Below are 19712 nucleotides of genomic sequence, written 5' to 3'. Positions count from 1 at the left end.
ATCCTATGTTTAGCTGCAGAGCACATAGCAAGTAGCTGATTTTTTTTTTTTTTTCATTTCACTCTGCAGAATCCTATGCATATCATTGATTAGGAAAACGAAATTGAAGAACAAAGTAAGTACAGAGCCAGTGATAGTGGATACAAGGATTGATCGGCAATATCATGTCTTGAAAATAAGCGATTAAACTCCAGGTACATCTTCGAGAGGGTAATTGAGAAGGGGAAACAACTATCACAATGTTTAAAAGCTCTGAAAAGTTAATTATGCATAATAAGTTTTAAATCAGGATTTTTCTACATCAACAATCATGTCAATCACCAGGTTTACTGGTAAACTACTCTATACAAGAAATACTATGTTGTCTTTTGTGGTTGATGTAACGGAGACACATCTTGTAACACTGACTTTTGCTTCTTTCACACGTTTCATGATCTTTAATTCTGTCTACGAGGTTTTCTTTCACAGATAGAACTCAAAGTTGCTACAGTAATAGACAAAAAACCCGTACATTTGCAGCTTTTAAGTCAGTTTTCAAGACAAGGTCATCTTTGAAATAGAGGTTTTGACCTCAGTGGGTTTTCAAATGGTAAAATAAAGGTTAATAAATAAGTAACATAAGTCCAAAAGTCACTCTGATCACTACAAACACATGCATAATGGCTGCTTTCTATGGTTTTTGCCCATTGCTCCCACTCAGAGTACTTGTTATTCCATTTAAGAAACAAAACTGCATAAGAGAGCAAAACAACATTTTTTTTGTAATTAACTAATGCGAGTGCAGATGGACCTCTTATACACTTGCTGCACCAAATCTGTATTGTATTAAATAAAACATTAAAACAGAACTCACTCGTTTTAAACAGTTTGCAGTGGTCCAAAGTTATTCTTCGCTTATTTTACGCATTCGGAGCATCGTAATTATTCACAGCAATGAGTTTTTAAGCGGTTTTCACAATTTTTAGAGACCTGAGGAAGTTAAATTAAAACATTAAAACATTAAAATGCCTTATAATTAGTTGCAGACAGTACACGACAGACTTACGTTGACCTCAAGAGCTTCGTATACATACATCTATACTGTTCTTCAAGCCAGAAAAAAACAATAAAATACAACTAGATTTTATCAATTTAATCTGCTGTGACCCAGTTGATTGGATTGGATTAGTTTAGAGCTATCACTGTTGGTTTGAAACTTTCTAAACCAGCACAGATTCGTTACACCCCCCCTCCCCCAACTAAATCTACCGTCGACACAAAACCTGACCTTCAACCGTAATAGACTGCGCAGCCTGTTGACTTGTGGGTAATGCAGTTTTTAATGGACTGCCCCAACTTTCTGAGACAACATGGATAACTATAAAACAAAACCTTGGTAGAACTATATCCAGGAAAATAGATACATGTGTTTGCCTGGTATTGTTGTCGTGTCTAACATCCCGAGACGTGGCCTGTGGTACGGAGAGGATTTAATGCGAAGAAGAGAGACAGGGAGATCCATAAAGTCTACGACACCACCGGGGGAAGCCATCTTTAATTCATGAACGCTATAAAAATAAAGGTTTCTCCCGTGATGGCCTCGTAGCCTCTTACAAACTCAGCCAGCAACATCGCACTTTGGGAGATTGTGTTTTCAATGGAATGAATTTTTGGGTTGTGCTTCCGAATAATGTTGACGGTGATACATTTGTTGAAAGCGGTAAAAGAACAGAAGAGGGTTAAAGCCACCGTAGAGTTTGGTTACTACGTTTACATGCACAGATAACACTCCAGTATGTTGGGTTCATGTGATATCACTAAAATCTCCATAGCTTAAAGAGAGTATTTTACTTCTAAGAGGTTAACAGTTAGCACATAACATATTAAAATCACCTTCTGTTGATCTGAAATACTAAATTCGCCAAAAACTACATATCCTGTTTTATAAGCGTTTTTGGTGCTCTGAGTCTTCCCTTCCTTCGCTCTCCGTGGCATGTCTTTCCCCCTTCAGAGAACTATTACAACACATTTCGTGGGCACCCCGCTAATGAAACTACTGCAGATCGCACCAGGTTTGTCAAGTTTATGTGTACAGTTTTGTGTCATGCTTTTGTCACAAGGGAGTATGGATGACGTAGGCTTAAAGTATAATACCCCCTCTTTAAAACTGAGCTGGAGGACAGGTTAGAAGTCTATTTAGCTGTTAGACTGCAGATTTGTTGACTTGATTTATGGTTAATATCTCTGTAATTACCGTATTTTCTGCACTATAAGTTACACTTTTTTTTCATAGTTTCACCGGGGGTGCGGCTTATGCACAGATGCGATTTACATGTGAAATATGTTTTTTTTTTCTTCATTATTATGCATTTTTTGGCTGGTGCGACTTATACTCTGGAAAATATGGTACTGGGCCTATTCATGTGAAACAAAAACTGGCACAAAGTTCAATACAATATGTTAAAAAAGTGGTGCCATTTTCAACCCCAAAGATGTGATTGCTGTTAGCTAAAATACTATAAGCCCTAAAAAAAAATCAATGTATCTCTGTTTATTAAATGGCTTGTGTTTTTACTTAATGTATTTGAGCAAAATTCATCTTGCCTCAGTGCGGATATATTGTATAAGTAGCTCTTGAGGTAAAAAAAAAAAAAAAAATGCTTTGTACTATCTGCGTCTAATTATAAAGCCTTTCATTATCCGATAATCAGGAAGTGTGCTGCTAACATGCTAATTGTTGCTAACTTTACTGTTACGTTAAACTCCCCTCTGGTCTCTGGCTTAAAAACTTATAAACGCATCACAGGGAATAATTAGGATCATCAGAAAGCATAAGGCAAGTGAGGAAAAACTTTAGACCACGGCAAATCATTTACAGTGAACTAGTACTGATTTTTGTTTTCTTCTATTTTCTGAAATAACAGAATAATAGGCTATAGCCATGTTGTAGTAGGCCTTACCATTCCAGTGACCACAATTCCACAACATATTTTCCGGTCACTATTCTGAGTAATTCACTGTGAGCTGAAAGTTACCTCTTCTACCTTGAGTAAACATCGCAGTGTTGACTTGCGATTGGAGTTACTCGTAGCCCGACTTGCAATTGAGACAGACACCTCCTTTCTCCGTGTTTGCCGAGAGTACTCCTGGCATTACGGAACGTCCATCACACCGGATATATGGCTTTTAATATGCTCACTTGAACTCCGCTCTTCCAATTACCCAGTTTAATGCCGAGGGGTTAGCCATAGCCACTCACGGATAAAGCCCGGTTGGTGATTGGTGTCTTAGCTCGCCTGGTTTGGTTGCTGACTGACTTGCAATCCGAAGCGCGTCTCCATGGCGACCCTCCATGATTTCATTACATCCTGTTTGCTTATCTTATTTGTCCCGAGTGGTTTGTCCGAGTCCTCCATTAGGCTCGAAAACCGCAGGGACGCCAATTGTACCAGGGTTTATTGCGTTATCTCGCGGAAATACACAACGAGTAAATACTCCAGGGATGTTAATGTAATGGTAATAAATGGTTAAGAAGGGATTGTGAATAATTTGTGGGGTAGAGGTGTCCTGCTGGTGTTTTTCAGTGGGAGGAAGAGGCGCGTAGATTGACAGCTAGCCTCATGCTCGCTAACTGCAGATGCTGACAAGGTCGTGTCAGTGCAAAAACCGAGTGGTTAAGGGAGGACTTTTTCTCCAGCTTGGTTTGTATTTCAACCTTAATAAGACAAGAGAGGATGGACCACTTTAATAATGTGGTGTGAGTTTTGATTGTGAGCAGAGAGTAGGTTTATGTCTCAAATGTACAGTTTAATACATTTAAAGCTAAGATGTGATTCATGTTTTTGTAGTGTGACTTTTTCCTGTTTTGGATGTGTCTGGGGTGAGGGAAGTCTGGGGCTTAGACTGCTGCTCCCACAATCCGGCCCCGGATAAGCAAAAGAAAATGGATGGATGGACATTTTTAATAGCCTTAATAAAGGATGGACAAGGACTTAATTCGATGAACAAATGTTTATTACCGACTTTTTATTTTAATTGTTACTTGCAATGGCGACGGTCATATTTGCTTTGACATTAAAAACATCGCCTGGCCTGGGGACACCTTGGGGCCCCAACGAAGGAGCTGGAGAACGTGTTTGGGTGAGCGAAGCCTGGGAACCCTGGACCCGGCCCCAGATCAGTGGAAGAAAATGGATGGATGGAATAAAAACATGTGATGCAGTTTGGACCTGTGTTAATATCTATCTGATTACACAAACAAAAACTGGCACAAATTCTAATATCTTCCTTGCTGACACAAATTAACTACGACGAAAATATTGTTTCAAAGTAGTTAGCAGTTAAAAGTTCGCTAAGCCTTTTCGCCAAGACAATTAAAATGGCAATTTTGCAGACTATTCAAACAACATGTAGTGATGCAGTCCAAGTTTGTGGATTTTGAGTTCAACCACCTGTATGTATTAGATGCATTGCTCATTCCATTTAATCACTTTATGATAGCGAAGTATTTATGTAGCCACAGCTGCCCTGGGATGGACATGGCTGCCATTCCGAGCCTTCAGCATTGCTAACTGTATAATAATTATGTCTAAAGTACTACAACTGAAGGGTCTTGTTCTACAGTGGTTCACAACCTCTTGGTCCTTGAAGCTTCTGATGATAAAAATTATTTCTAACAAGCATTTATCTCAGACAAATAAACAGCAGTTGCAGAGTCACTATTCCCATTCGCATTTTCTAATAATTTGTTTGGATTTTGTATTTAATTTGGACAATTTTGGCTGAAGATTTGGTGATTTTTAACCTTAAGTATATTTGTTTTGAAAAGATGTAATACATTGTAGAGCTAGAGTGCCCGTTTTTCTCGCTTAAAACCTACGTGTAAAGCAGAAATGGAGAATTTTTCTTCTAAGTCGGCTGACCGATCACCCCAGAACTACTGACTCCAAAACCAATTGGCTTCCACAACTTTAGGTCAACCTTTTATTGAAACCAGGTTCAGCTGAAGAGCAACAAAATTTAAAAATCTATTTTATCTCCACCCGCCACATTTCTAAGCATACGAATCACACTCAAAATATAACCCCGCATTTTTTAAGCCAAAGGCAAAAGTACCGTGTCGCACATCTCCAAATTTATAATTCATTGCCGGCTGTAATATTTTCCCCGACCTCCTATTGAGCGCTTGAACAAAAACTTGCCAAATCTGAAGCCTCCACCTAAGAATGAATGCGCTTTGCTCCCTATTCCCTGTGAATATTGCTTTCTGTCATATGCAGATGTAGAAATGTTTGATACGGGGAGGACAAGCAAAAGGCATTGTTTGGTCTCCCTAAAATCTCTGGCTTACGAGGGTTACTGCTTGAGAACTCTTTTTACTTTATAAGTCCCATTTTGATGACTTCTTACCATTCAAAAGGACTGAAAGACTAAAATACGAATATGTTTTTAAAAATTATTTTGGTTGTTTTTTGCACTGAAAAACGTATAAAAATGTGTGCCGTTGGTCTGACCAGGCTTGCATTTTTATAAACCTCACTCTTTTTGGCCTGGAGGAGGGCGTCCTTCTGCCTGTTTCCATGGAAATGTTTCTTCGGCTATAGCCTTCCACAGTATGGCATACAACTTATTTATCTCTGTGGAGAATGTTCACAAGTCTGGTTTCTTTCTATTGCCATGAAATCATGCAGGTGACACAGTATGTAACTTTCTGGAGGTGCTGAAGGTGGAAGTTACATACTGTGCTTTAAATGGGAAGGTAACAATCCTCCTTTTCCATCACTGACACCTACTGATGAATCGGAGAAGGCGACACCTTGGAGTTTTGTTGCTAAATCGGACAACGGAGATCACAACTATTGAAATCCAGAACCAATTGACATCCGCAACTTTAAGGCAACGTTCAATTGAAACCAGGTTCAACTAAAGTGCAGAGCAATTTAAAACCTTTACACAAGCATAAAAATCCTAGTCAAAATACAACCCTGCACGTTTGAAGCCAAGGGCAAAAGTGCCATGTCGCACATCTCCAAATTTATAATTCATCGCCAGCTGTAATATTTTCCCCGACCTCCTATTGAGCGCTTGAACTAAAAATCCTACCAAATCTCAAGCCTCCGCCTAAAAACGAATGCACTTTGCTCCCTATTCCCCGCGTGTCTTCCCCTCTATAGTATGCAGATCTAGAAACGTTTGATATGGGGAGGAGGACAGGCGAAGGGCGTTGTTGGGCAGGAATACCAATTGGGGCGGTGTACCTCTTAAAAGCTGCCACGTTTATGACGACTCTAGCCCCCAAGGTCACCATCCCCAGCTGTTGCATCAGACTTGTATTAGTTATGCAGAATTTGTGCATCAAAATGGTGGCTTTTAGAAGACTATGGATAAAACGCACTTTGATCTCTTATTTAGTATAATGAAGCCAGTTTTGACACGCTAAATGAAAGGCATACTCGATTTACAAAGGTCTTAATAATGATACCGGACCAAGTATGTCGATATGAATATTTAATCCTACGTTTTAGTAAAAAGTGTTTAGTTAAAATGTGCGCTGTGTAGCTTTTTTGGTTTCCTTTTCAAGCTAATCTCATGAAAATTGCATTGCTTTGCCTATAATGTTCTCTAGTATGATAAACATATTGATCTTTAGTTAATTTAATCACAGATGTATTTTATTTACATCATTCATTTGGAAAAATACTTGGCTTGGTGCAGTGGTTGGAGTGTTTAGTACAATTCTGTGGATAATTCTAGGCAAAAGAACATGGAAAATCAGAGATAGTGCCCCTTTAAGATAATTATAACTTAAAGGACACATATTACACTGTTTTCAGATTTATGTTATATTGTTGTTTCTTCAGCAAAAACAGACCTGGGGTTGTGTTTTGTTTCATTCGCACAATTGACACACAATTTATACGAGTTTGAAGTTCTTCTCTCAAACTGAAAACACTCTGTTCCACCTTGTGATGTCATGTGGTAATACAGGAAGTGCTCCACTGTGTTTTTAAAATTCACACACCTTCACTAGAATCATTTGGATGATTTCAGCTCTGGAATTGTCAATCTCTACAAAACTAAAGGTAAAAGTATATGTTAACTTGAAAACTCCTGTGTCATGACATCACAAGGTGGAACAGAGCATTTTGAGCTTTGGAGATGTTACAGACTAATAATAAATGGTTACTGAAACATGTGTGAATGAAACAAAACACAACTCCAGCTATGTTTTCGAGGAGATAACAATATTATAACATGGCTTAAAGCTCAGAAGAGTCAACTTTGTGTAATATAGGACCTTTAAAGTTAAAGTGCATATGACATGTTTTTGGGTTTTTTCTAATTATTACTTGGTTTGGTGGAATAGTACCCGTCCTAAATATTTACCATAGTTTTACATAGGTTACATAAGTGTCAGTTTGTAGAAAAAAAAAAAAAAAAAGGTGAAAAGAAAAGTACCAAATACAGGAAGTGGGAGTGACTTCTAACACAGAATAGCTTTACCTATGTCACCAACACAAACATTCCTTCCAAAACATTGGGCTGAATAACAATGGGGCCATGTACCTCTGAAAAGTTGCCGCATTTATGACGACTCTACCCCGCAAGGTCACCATCCCCAGCTGTTGCATCAGACTTGTATTAGTTATGCAGAATTTGTCTGTCAAAAAACTGTGGCTGTTTAAATACCAAGGGTAAAACTTTACTTTGATATCTTGTTGCGTATAATGACGGCAATTCTGACGCACTAAATGAACGGAATAATTGATTTGCAAAGGTCTTAATAACAAAACCAGATGAAGTATGGCTATTCACATTTACACATTTAGCAAAAAGTTAAACGGGCACTTTGTAGCTTTTTGGTGGGGGGGTTCATCACCTGCTTATATCATGAAAATATTATTGTCTAACAAGTTACACAGTGCCTTTTTCATTGTAGCTAAAGGTTATTAAGGTATTAGCAGTGATAGATGCCCCAGCTGGTTTTAAATTTGAAGTACAATCACCACTGAACCATTAGCTGTCATAAACTAAGGACACATAATAACATAGAGAGATGCAATCTGGTTTTAATCATAGCAACCGGTGACCTAAAATGAGGAGCTCGTTTTGCTTTTGAACACAAACGTGAACTTAAATACGTACAACATGTTATTTATGCATACATGGTGGTAAAAAAAAGGGCTTGGGGGACGTTTGTAGTAAAATAAAACTACATAATTTGCGGAAAATAATCTAATCGGGCCAAAAATATCGGTAGAGCTTATCGGCCATGTACAATTGGTATCGGCACCGGCCATGAAAAAAAAGAAAAATATAAACTAAAATCATATTGGTTGATCTCTAATTATTTTTTACTTTTTTAATGTTTATAAAATGAAAATTAATCTTGAAATAGACTACTAACAAGACAGTTGTATTGTGATAATAATGGACACAGTTGTGCAGTATTAAAACAGAGGTACTAGTTTTTTGGGGTGTTCACAGTCCTGGTTTGGAAGAGGAGAGATGAAAAATAGTAACATGATCACTGGTTTATATATACTAAATTTCAACTTTTATGTAATCTATCAAATGCTAAATAAAGTATGTGTGTTCATGCTCCCAAAGGACATTTTGTTTCTCCTACAAGGTGGAATGTAACAAGATGATTTATTATGGTCGTACAGTGGTAACAGCTCTAATAGTTCTAATTGCATGGATCTGTAAGAGCATTGACCATAACATCTGTCAAATTAAAAATACAATAATTGATGCGGCCTCCTTAGCGAAGATTAGAAAGATGGCAAGATCTTCGACCTCCACCGAGTACCCAAAGCAACATTTGTTCTATGTATTTGATCTATTCATCACTATTTCAGCCAAGATCATTGATTGATTTGAGTCTTTTTTTTTGACTAGTCACTTACCAATCAAATAAGCAGTTTTATTTATCATTTCAAGAGCAGTAAAGCCTTTCTCATCTCAAGTGCACATGTTTTTTTTCCACTGTATAAGCTAACTTTTCTCATGGAGATGTTCTTACGTGGCTTGATATATTAAATGACTTCCTGTATTACAAACTAACATCTAATTACTTGAAAAGTGAAGCAAAAAGGGAGTTATTTCAGTCGCTTGTGTTGAAAGTTGGCGCTGCTCTCCTCATCTGTTGTCATTCCCATGGATCTATAACATAGGTTTAGTGCAGTGCTGTTTGAGCCTGCTGTGGTCCTCAGTGTGCATACGCAAGCCTCTAAAACAACCGGCTGGCTCTCCGGTTGTAAAAGTGCATGTGGAGAGTGTGGCGCACCATGGACTCCGTAACACGGGACAACAACACAAGTTAATGAGACGTTTGGAACAGCGGTTGATGAAGTGTGCTCAGTGACCTGCAGGGTGTACTAAAGGACACCATGACCACAACGATGCTTCAAACAGGCAGAAGTGAAGGGGAAAACACCATTATTTTGATATATATTTCAAAACAATTGCATTATACATTTGACAAGTGATGGTTTTAGCATGCCACTGGTATATATGTCTTTCTTTAAGGCGCATGTGTCAAACTCAAGGGCCAAATGTGGCTCTCCAGGTCATTTTATGTGGCTCACTACAAGGTGAATTAAAAGGTACGGCGGTATGTCTTAAAATATCAGTTTATCAGGAGATACAGTGACCCAGACATTCTTTCAGATCTATGTAGTTTCTTCTCCTCTGCTGTTTCTCTCATCTGTACCATTGACACTTTAGAATATCTGCACTAAACTGGACATTTTACAATACCGGTCACCTTAATAAGCCATGTTTGCACTGTTGTTATGATGTTTTTGTATATATATCTACCTCTAAGTATTTTATTTTATTTTTAAGCATATCTTATTTGTACTTATTCAGTGTTTTGCTTTTGTTTTTTGCACTTTATCAACAAAGAAAGTTCCTAGTTTGTGAGCTGTGTTCACTGACAATGGCAATAAAAAGTCTTCTGATTCTGAAATTCATATGCAATATTTGTAACTTGAATAACTAAAAAATACAGTTGATTAACAAGATTAAAAAGTAGTTACATTAATTTTACATTACATTTAGTTACATTTATACTGTCTTACATTTACACCTGGCCCTTTGAGAACAATCATTTCGTTGATGTGGCCCTCTGTGAAAATGAGTTTGACACCCCTGCTTTAACGTAACGTGTGTAACCTGTGCTCTTAATGGTTTAAAAAAGTACAATCACAATCTGTGGCTGTGAATCATCCCTCATGTGAAAGATCAGAACCTCCAGAATTCACTCACTGAGCTACAGAGGCTGCACTAGCACTGATTAATGATTGACTGCCAGGGCTGGGGTTTAGTGAGTGACGATTCAGATCAGAGAGAGTATTTTTGGTTCTTTTCCAACTGTATTTTGGCTCGTTTTGCTTTTAGATTTTATAATCATCTTGAAAACCAAAACCAAATGACAACATCAGCAACTTTGCCAAGATTAAATCAACATTACAATGATTATCTGTTAAATACAATATTGACAGAACATCTTTACCTTTTATTTGGGGACGCAGACAGGTCGTGTTTATGAATTTTGACTCTCTGTTATATATTTAGACTGCAAATACAGCGCCTAGCCACGCATCAGCGAAATTGAACTCTTACAAACCGTTTTCGGTTGCACAGCGTAATCCGCCCTATAACCTTCTCTCAGTCCGTATCCCAACTAGTCTAAACCCACGTTGCCCTGGTCTGAAGACAAAGCCCATCCAGTCTGCAGGAGTCCGTGTGAACGCAGAGATGTCAGAGTGCGTTAGCGGCTAGCTCCCCCTGACACCCCTGCCTCCTCCCATCTCCTCACTGCAAACAGCTCCACAGATGGCTACACCACAGCCCTGTCAGCCGCGGTTAGGGCCAAGCTGTGAACTTAGCATTTTGTTTGCTTCCCCCTCAGCCTAAAGAGGAGAACAAGCTGAAAAATGTAGCATCCCGCACGCCCGCGACAGCAGTGTGTCCCCATAAGCACATGATTTATGAAAGAACAAATGTGTTTAAGTCACAGGAATCAACGCTGCTAACGAGAGGTGACAAGTGGCGGTACGGAAGTCTACAGAGGACAAAAATAGGGGGAGCTTTTGGGGCATGGGTTAGTCACAGTTGTCATTATTGCAATAGGTTGCGTTCACGTTGTAGAATTTTATGATGTCATAATTGCAGATGGTTGGCAAGAGCCTATAGAATTCTATGGGAGATTCACTGTCTTTGAAAAAAATACATCCAAAATAGAAATACACGTTGAACCTTATCACTATTTCATTTTTAAACTATAGGGATTCTACATACATCCATATTCTGCATTTTAAGATACAAACATTGAAAATCATACCGTTTTATAGTCCTGTGCTTAATGGTTGAATTAATTATGGATAAAACATATTAACCGTCAGCTGTCGTATACTGAGGACACATCATATCAAGAGAGTTCTTTGGTGTGTAAAACAGTTTTTAGACATACAATCTGGCAACCCAAAGCGAGGAGCTCATTCTACTTTCTAATTTGATAATCGGCTTGAGAACCAGACACAAAATGTAAATAAAAAACAACATAAACATCATGTATTTTTGTGTAATAACCAATAAACATGTACTTTGAGGATTTATTTATTTATGCAATGTAATGTATGTAAAATCCATAGTTGATTCGAACATGTTTTGGACACATATAGCATCAGATCAAACAGCAAACGCACGTCCCAACTTACCAAGCCAACCAGACAAAATAAAAGTAAAACATGCATGAATATGACCCTATTAAAGCCCCATGTCTGTCTGTGGAGCCATGTGAAGTCTGGTGCGAGCGAGGCAGCAGAGGTCACTTGAAAGAAATGAGGTTTGAATTGAGTGAGACGTAATGTATGATTGGTATTATTGAAATGACCACAAAATTAAGTCATTTTAAAATGTAGTAGCTGTTTCATCATTTTGCTTTTTTTATACAGCACTTTTCCACCTTCAACTCACTCAAAGCACTTTACATGAAGGAAACACTCGCCCATTCACACACATTCAAACATCAGCATTCATCTATGGGAGCTGGAATCGCACCGCCAACCTGTGGGTCACTGGATCTACCCGTTCAACCAATGAGTTTTATGTCAACAGCAGGATTAAAATGCGCCAACCTTCGAAGCCGTGGACAAACCAACTGAGCTACTGTCGCCCCGTCTGAATTGAGGCAGACGTAATGGTATCACCGTGTTTTGCCGCACTTTAGTCGCACTTCTTTTCATAGTTTGGCGGAGGGACTTATACTCAGATGCAACTTATGTGTACATGTGAAATTATTAAAATATATAATTTCACATTTTCGTTATTGTCACATGGACAATCGCATGAGGGCACTCTACACTTGTGTACCAGTATCTACTACTCCTGTAACATTGAACATTTAAAACTTCAACATTACGGTAATTTAAAAGACACCTGAGAAAAATGCCCCGTAAAAGAAAGTCATATTCTGCTGAGTCTGATGATAGCCACGCAGAAAAGGAGGCGGAGTTGTTCAAAAGGAGGATGAAGAACTCTGTAGTGAGATCGAGAGTAAACTTGTCAGCTTGTTTTTTTATGCTTTAGTTATCTGATTAAGGTTAAAATCTTACATTAACACATGACATGTATTCAGTTTGTTGTCTATGTTTCATGTAGTTGAATTAACATAAATGTGTTATGTTAGCGTGCTGCACTGTTATTCAGATAAAATGTTCTTGGTCTCAGATTTTGTAAAATAAATTGCACCCACAAATGTGACTAATAGCACAGTGCAAGTTTTTTTTTCCCCTCATTATTATGCATTTTTTGGCTGATTCGACTTATACTCCAGAGCGATTTATAATCTGGACAATACACATTACTGAAGCATTACTGAAATGAAAACAAAGGCAATATTAAAAGGAAATAGCTATAACATGTGCTCAAGTTGGATGCTCGTTCTGGTTTCTGATTGGATAATCGACTTGAGAACCTAAACACAAACGTAAACATGAACAACAGAAAGTGCTGATTGAAGAAAGTATGTTTATATTTATTTTATTGTAAATGAGTCAGCACTTGGCTCTGTGTCTCTGGGCTGACCTGGGAACACCTTGGGGTCCCACAGGAGGAGCTGGAGGTGTCCCTGCTCAGGCTGCTGCCCCCTGGAACCCCAGATAAGCAGAAAAAAATGAATGGATGAATGAATCAGCATTGCTTTTGTCAGTAAAATCCATATTTGATTCAAACAGGTATTCTTGGACACACAGTATCAGGTCAGTTAGGAAACATAAGTCCAAACTCAAACTTCCTTGCATAAACTGATGAATATAACCCTAATAAAATCCCATATCTGTCTGCAGAGCTATGTAAAATGTAGTGCGAGTGAGGCAGAAGCAGAGGTCACTTAAATGAACCTTTGTCCCGTTTTGCACAGAGGATGCTTGGTCTGCATTGAGGCAGAAGTAATGGAAGTGTGCTGGAGCAGTGAAGATTGATGCAGGGAACTCCCAGACCTGTTCTTGCTCCGTTTGAGCCTCTGTGCCTTCATCTAGAAACACATAAAGGCACTAGGGTTCTTTGCTCTGGTTATGGATGTTTAGCTATTCTTTTTATTCCGCTTAAATCAACTTTACACTTACAAAGACAGATAATTTTTTTTTTTTTATCATAGTAATTTGTCATATTTTTATATATATTTTTTTTCTGTTTTGTGTTGTCTTTTTGGTCTTGTTCTGTACCTGTGTTCTGTGTTAACTGCCCAGGAAAAACAAATGAAAATGGTCATATTTGCTATAATCTGGCATATTTACACTGTAATAGAGATAGTTGTTTAATATGCACTGTTCCTATCAAATAAAAAAAAAATCTGTTTAAAGTGAGACTAAACACCTTAATTCCACCCAAAACCACATTTCAAATACTAAAGAAGAGAATAGAGAACTATAGTATAGAGTGAGGGGGAAAAGAGTCCAAAGGTATGAGGAACAATGTGATTATTCAGACAAGCCTAATTATTCCCAAGCTCACACTGTGCGATTGATTCTCAAATGAAGGTCACAACAGGAGTGTGTGCACTGTACGGAGTGATGGTCGTACACACTAACCTCCTCACACTCTATGAGGGACATGAGTCAGAGGAGGCCTGTTATCTTTTCATGCACGTGCCTTTCCACTCTCAAAAAGTAAATAATAAAAGAAAGTTAACAAACTGTTGGCACTGTTAACTTTAGCACTGCTTTGTTTAAAGTCCAAGGCTTCTGTCACCAAACTTTTCTGGCTCTCATGTGTGCTGATTTGTTCAGAATATGTGTCTGATTATCGGCCCAGCTCACCTCCGCACCTCGCTCCAGCTCATGGAAGATGTGTTTGCGTCGCCTGCAGCTGTATTTTGCAACTCACACTCTTGTCTCACCCGGCTTCCACAGCCCTTGGACCCTACGACTCACAACAAATGTGAAACATGTCTGAAATCCCTGCAAAAACACATTCAGCAGTTGTGTGTTCATTGTGAGCAGATAATTGCACCACGTAACCCCCTGGACACCGCATGTCATTGACGCACGGAGGAGCTGAAATTCAGCTCAATTTTAAAATGGCCGTGCAGGTAAAAATAGTGTCAAAACCAGCCTGAAAATTGCACAGTGTAAACCGAGCTTTAATTAAGACAGTCCTGCGCGATGTCACCAGGTACTTGGCCACTGGAGGCAGCACACACTCATTGGTGTACATTTTTGACTTGAAAGATGCAAATATACCTAAACTGCCAAAAAACAAACAAACATAAAGACCAGGAACAGTAAAATGCTACTCAAACACCATATACAGAGTTTAGGAGGGAAAATGTTCCAAATAACAATTTGATATTCTCATCTTGTTTCACTGAAATTGCTGTTTGAGGGACTCATAGTTTATTAAAATAATAATGGTTATAATTGCCAATAGGCTTTGAAGTTTGAGATTTTATTTTAAGTGAGCTCTATGCCGTATTTCTGTAAAGCAGATATTATTTTGTCTATACGTTTTTACTTTACGTTGAATAGTTTTAAATTCATAAATACATAAATAGATACATAAATATTGTATTTATTTATTTATTTCAAGCAGCAATCTTATCCTTTTGCACTTCAATTATTCACATTTTTACACAAATAATGTACATTGGAACAAACAATCTTTGTATTCACAACTGATTGACACTATATCATAACTCACAGCTCAATCTTCTGTGTTTGCAGGGCTGGTATGGCCTACAGGAAGGTGTGTGACTCTCAGGGGGGCCCTCTGGTGGGGGAGGTGTGCCCCGGGGCCCTGGAGCTGGACTGGGACCTGGACAAAGAGGAGCTCCCTGAGGCTGGACCAGACCTGGAGAGACTGCAGATGCAACATGTGGACTGTCCCAGAGCAGGTCAGACACTCAGATACCTCCATGTGTGTGTGAGTGGTTAGCGCACCCACCTCACAATTCCCATGACTATATTGGGAATTTTTGTGAGGAATTTGCCTGTTATCCCCATGTCTGAGTGTATTCCTGTTCTACCCTCACCCTCAGCATGTATAATCCTCCTGAGGGTGCCTTCCGACCGCAGCATCAGGGGCATCAGATCCATACGCACAGTCTATATGTGACACGAGTCTAGTCTAGTCCAACATTTCTGCAGCGAATTTCAAGCTTTAGATGCAGCGCTTTGAGTGTTTACGCCCCAGCCGTCAAAACACCAGAGTTGAAAAAGATGTTTTAGGTTTTTTTTGAACTTTTGATTTTTTGGCAAAATTCCCAGTGCGTCAACATGTTTCAAGTATTTGCCCTCAAATGGAAAGGCGTCCAACTAGAAATGTTTGATGCGAATTTGATGCCGTGGTCTAAACGTAGCAGGACGTTAACCGAGCTACCACCACGGCTGCCCACTGCTGCTTCTGACAGGTTTAACCCCAGTGGAATTAAAGGATGGGTCAAACATGGAGGACATTTCCCACAAGGACTAGAACAAACCTGATTACATGTTGAACTGATTCAGAAACTCTCTAGCATTAAAATCACTGAAAGAAAGGATTATTTAAGCAGTATTATTGCTCAAAACTAAAATTGTAACACTTTATTTTACACTATACATACCGTGACACATGTTAATAATGCATTTTTGTATTGTATAGCACCTTTTTTTGCATTATTCATTCATTTTTCATGTAGCCGCAGCTGTCCCAAGGCAAACTGACAGAAGTGAGGCTGCCAAACTGCGCCATCTGCCCCTCTAGCCATAACCAATCACTCAAACACCACATTTATACTAGGGAAGATGCCTAAAGACACAACAACTGCACGTGGTACAGCCACTACTACCTCATTATTACTAAAAAAAATTACATGGTACTTAATGAAAGTACAATCTATAAAATGTAACATGTAACTAAATACATTTCATCTGTCTACCGTGAGCACTTTTGGTTTATTTTCACCAAAAATCTCTCCATCCAGGTCTGTTCTTTCAGAGCTTTGTAGAGAGTCTGAAGAAGCCGGGCCTTTGAAACAAACTGTCAGTGTGAGGAAAGACAATGCTTTATTTAAAGTGAGGAGTGAGCGCGCCCGCAGCTCCGCACACTAAACTCTGGAAGCCCCCTCCAGCTCCTCTGCATCTGCAGCCTTTGAACCGAGAATTTGGATTTACGCTTTTTAAATCTCTGCTGCACACAAGTGAGATTTTTACAGTTGAAAAGGAAAGCATTACAGCTGAACAACTTTGGAAAAATATTGAACTGTGATTTGTCTGACAGGCTTTACGATTGGATTTGTGGTTTGAGTATCAGTTTTCACCTTTCCCCTATCTCAGCCCACTTCTATGAACTGATAGTTGTTCTGAAAAATGAAGACTTGTAGAAGAAAAATGAAGACGTGTAGGTCACGTGGGCATTTGTCAACAATAAAAACACGTCAATAACATCCTGCTGCTTGTTGCGTTGAAATGCCAAAGCGGTGGGGCCTCTCAGCTGTGCACTTTTTGAACAGGAAGTCAGTGATTACTCCTGACATTTATTCAAGCAGGATAGACGTATTGTACACGTTTTTAGTGGGAGAGGAAACCAGAGCACCCAGATGAAACCTACACAGACACAGAGAGATGCAGTGCCTTGGAACAAGAACCTATTTGCTGTGAGGGAAGAGAAATAACTACTATACCGCCTTGCTGTCCATTGAACCTGTTCCTCGACTGTTTTAGATCAGGTTACAGCAAACAAAATATAAAATCCTGATCTATGCCTGTTATAATTTAAGTCTCAGGATCACAGAGCTTGGAATGTTCCCCAGTACAGACTATCTCCATGGAGACAGGCAGGAGACACCACCTGGCCAAGTGTGTTTTTTAGCAATAAAAACACCTGGAATTGAATAAATGCATGGTAGATCGGCTTTATACCATATTGTACAACATTCCAGGCAAAGCTATGACATATGAGAGAAGCAGGTGGTGGAAAACTTAGTGCAGATAAAAGTTTGAGACAATACTGAAATATGAACTGCTTTACCAACACAAGATGCATAAAACGACGGGATATTCATTTTTATTTGGGAATTATGTTACTCAAATAATTGGGGTGTTAATGATCTACAACATCTGACCACTCAACTTGTGATTTTGATTGAATTATGATTGATACTGAAGCCCTAGAAATCAGTATTTTAGCTTTAACAGTTTAAATAGATTTTTTTTTTTTTTAACTTCTTGCTCAGACCCAGGTCCAGACCCTGACCCAGAGTTCATGGAGCCTATCCCTCCCTCTGTGTCGGTCTCTCCTCATGGACGGTTCGAGCGACTTCAGGAAGATCCCAACTACATCTCCCACTTCACCAGAGGCTCAGGGAACAAGGGCCAGAGGAGGCTGCACTGCTTCCTGCTCAGGTCTGTGGACTGTCAATGTCACTGTGCGTGTGATAGTAGTTAGTAGTAGATAGTAGAAGGAGCAGTAGTTGTAGTAGTAGTAGTAAGGGGAGATATATTTAGTTTTAGATGGTGTAGCTGGTAAGGTGCACTATCTTGTAGATGGCCCACCACCTCCAGGTCTCCATGGAGGTTCTTTTACCATAAATTGTATCTCCATGGAGACAAGTATCACTTTTACACAGAGCTAACACCGTATTTGAAATATATTATATAAATACTCCTGTAGTAATTTAATAATTTAATCTAGATTATATCCGTCCTTTCGATGTGTTTTCAAAATTGTATTCAAATGTAGTGTTAGCCTTTGTACCGTACACGTTTGTTGGTAAAAACAAAGTTCCCGTTCAGAACTTCAAAGTGGTGTATACACTACACTCACACAGGAGATAATGGATTGTGTGAGCTGTTAGTTTCAAGTTGGTTTCTCTGTTCACACGAGGGCAATTTGTCAATTAAAAGGGCAAAAAGACATATTGGCTTCATCAGGTGGTTATTTGTATATTACTGCCAAACTGTAGAATAAGCTGTTCTGTAGGCGGACTTTTTTTTTTATCATTAAAGTCTATAGTTAAATGCTCAGTTTGTCACAATTAATACTTAATAAAAATGACAGATGTGAAAAGTAATATCAAAGTTGAGCAGGATGGTGAAAATACACACAGTCAATTAATCAGCTCTGTTTTGTTTTGTAGGTATTTCATAGCGGGCGTGGGTCTGTTTATCCTGGGCCTTCTGATTGGCTGGTTCCTCCACTCTCCCTCGTCAGTCAAACCCAAAGCCCTCCCCCCAGAGAGCTTGGACCTGCTGGAGGAGCTGCTCACCAGGATCACTGCAGATAAGATAGAGGCTCTGCAAAGGTTTGTTTCTATCAAGCACCTATTGTCTGTTGTTGTTTTTCACTTTTTTTGCCAATAATAATAATAATAATAACAACAACAATAATAACAATAATAATAACAATAATAATAATAATAATAATAATAATTATTATTATTATTATTATTATCTATTTTTATGTATTAAAGCAGGGGTGTCCAAACTTTTTTCACCGAGGGCCGCATACTGAAACATATTTGAAGTAGAGGGACACAAACAAACAAAAGTCTCGATATAGGGAGTCAAATTTAACTCAGTTTTGACAGAGCCATTGTTCCGTTAATAAGACTTAGAAGATTATTTTTAGGTCTGTGTCACAATGCAGTGTGATGTTTTTCAGGTTACTGAGGTAGAATCTCTTCAGTTTGTAGTAAAAAATACTTCCTGATCAATTGGGGCAGTTTAGGAAGAGGCATGAGGGCCAACACAAATTTGTCTGAGGGCCGCATTTGGACCTTGGGCCGTAGTTTGGACAGCCCTGTAAAGCATATATAAGGTGTCACAGTGGGATGTCAGTGAATATGTTGTGTGTGAGGCACTAGAGGTTGGAGAAGGGCCGATGGTGCAGATTGGCAGCCTCCCTTCTGTCAGTCATAGACCAGCTGGAGCTACAATTGTAGTTGAACACTACCGTGAATAATACACAAAATGATACAGTGACTCAGCATCTGGAAAAATGCTTTATCAGACCAATGCGTTATGATAAATTCAGGTGTTCGGCTCTGTATAATGCAATTTGTTTTGTTCGTTGTTTTTATTTTTTATTTTGAAAATCCCAATCAAACAGTGTTGTCTCAAAATGTGTGTCCTTTGGCATGGACTACAGAGCGCCATAGACAGACGGAGATAAGCCCTGTCCACCTGCTGCACAATGTTATCAGCAAACACAAAAGCATAGATACAAAAGAGCGAACAAACAGGCCTCAG

At 38.9% G+C, this 19712-nt stretch overlaps 1 protein-coding gene across 1 annotated transcript in view; it reads left to right on the top strand.

The window, feature by feature from the left end:
• The window catches only part of LOC117369890 (inactive N-acetylated-alpha-linked acidic dipeptidase-like protein 2), a 403810-nt gene that overhangs the window by 169854 nt on the left and 214244 nt on the right, over positions 1-19712 (top strand). The window contains exons 3-5 of the mRNA XM_055221431.1: positions 15210-15379; positions 17699-17867; positions 18602-18766. Coding sequence (XP_055077406.1) covers positions 15217-15379; positions 17699-17867; positions 18602-18766 — 497 coding nt within the window. The 5' untranslated portion in view covers positions 15210-15216. The remainder of the gene's footprint in view (positions 1-15209; positions 15380-17698; positions 17868-18601; positions 18767-19712) is intronic.

The sequence above is a fragment of the Periophthalmus magnuspinnatus genome, chromosome 4 (assembly GCF_009829125.3).
Source record: "Periophthalmus magnuspinnatus isolate fPerMag1 chromosome 4, fPerMag1.2.pri, whole genome shotgun sequence".
In the NCBI taxonomy this organism is placed as follows: domain Eukaryota; kingdom Metazoa; phylum Chordata; class Actinopteri; order Gobiiformes; family Gobiidae; genus Periophthalmus; species Periophthalmus magnuspinnatus.
This window is presented reverse-complemented; position numbering and strand designations above follow the sequence as displayed.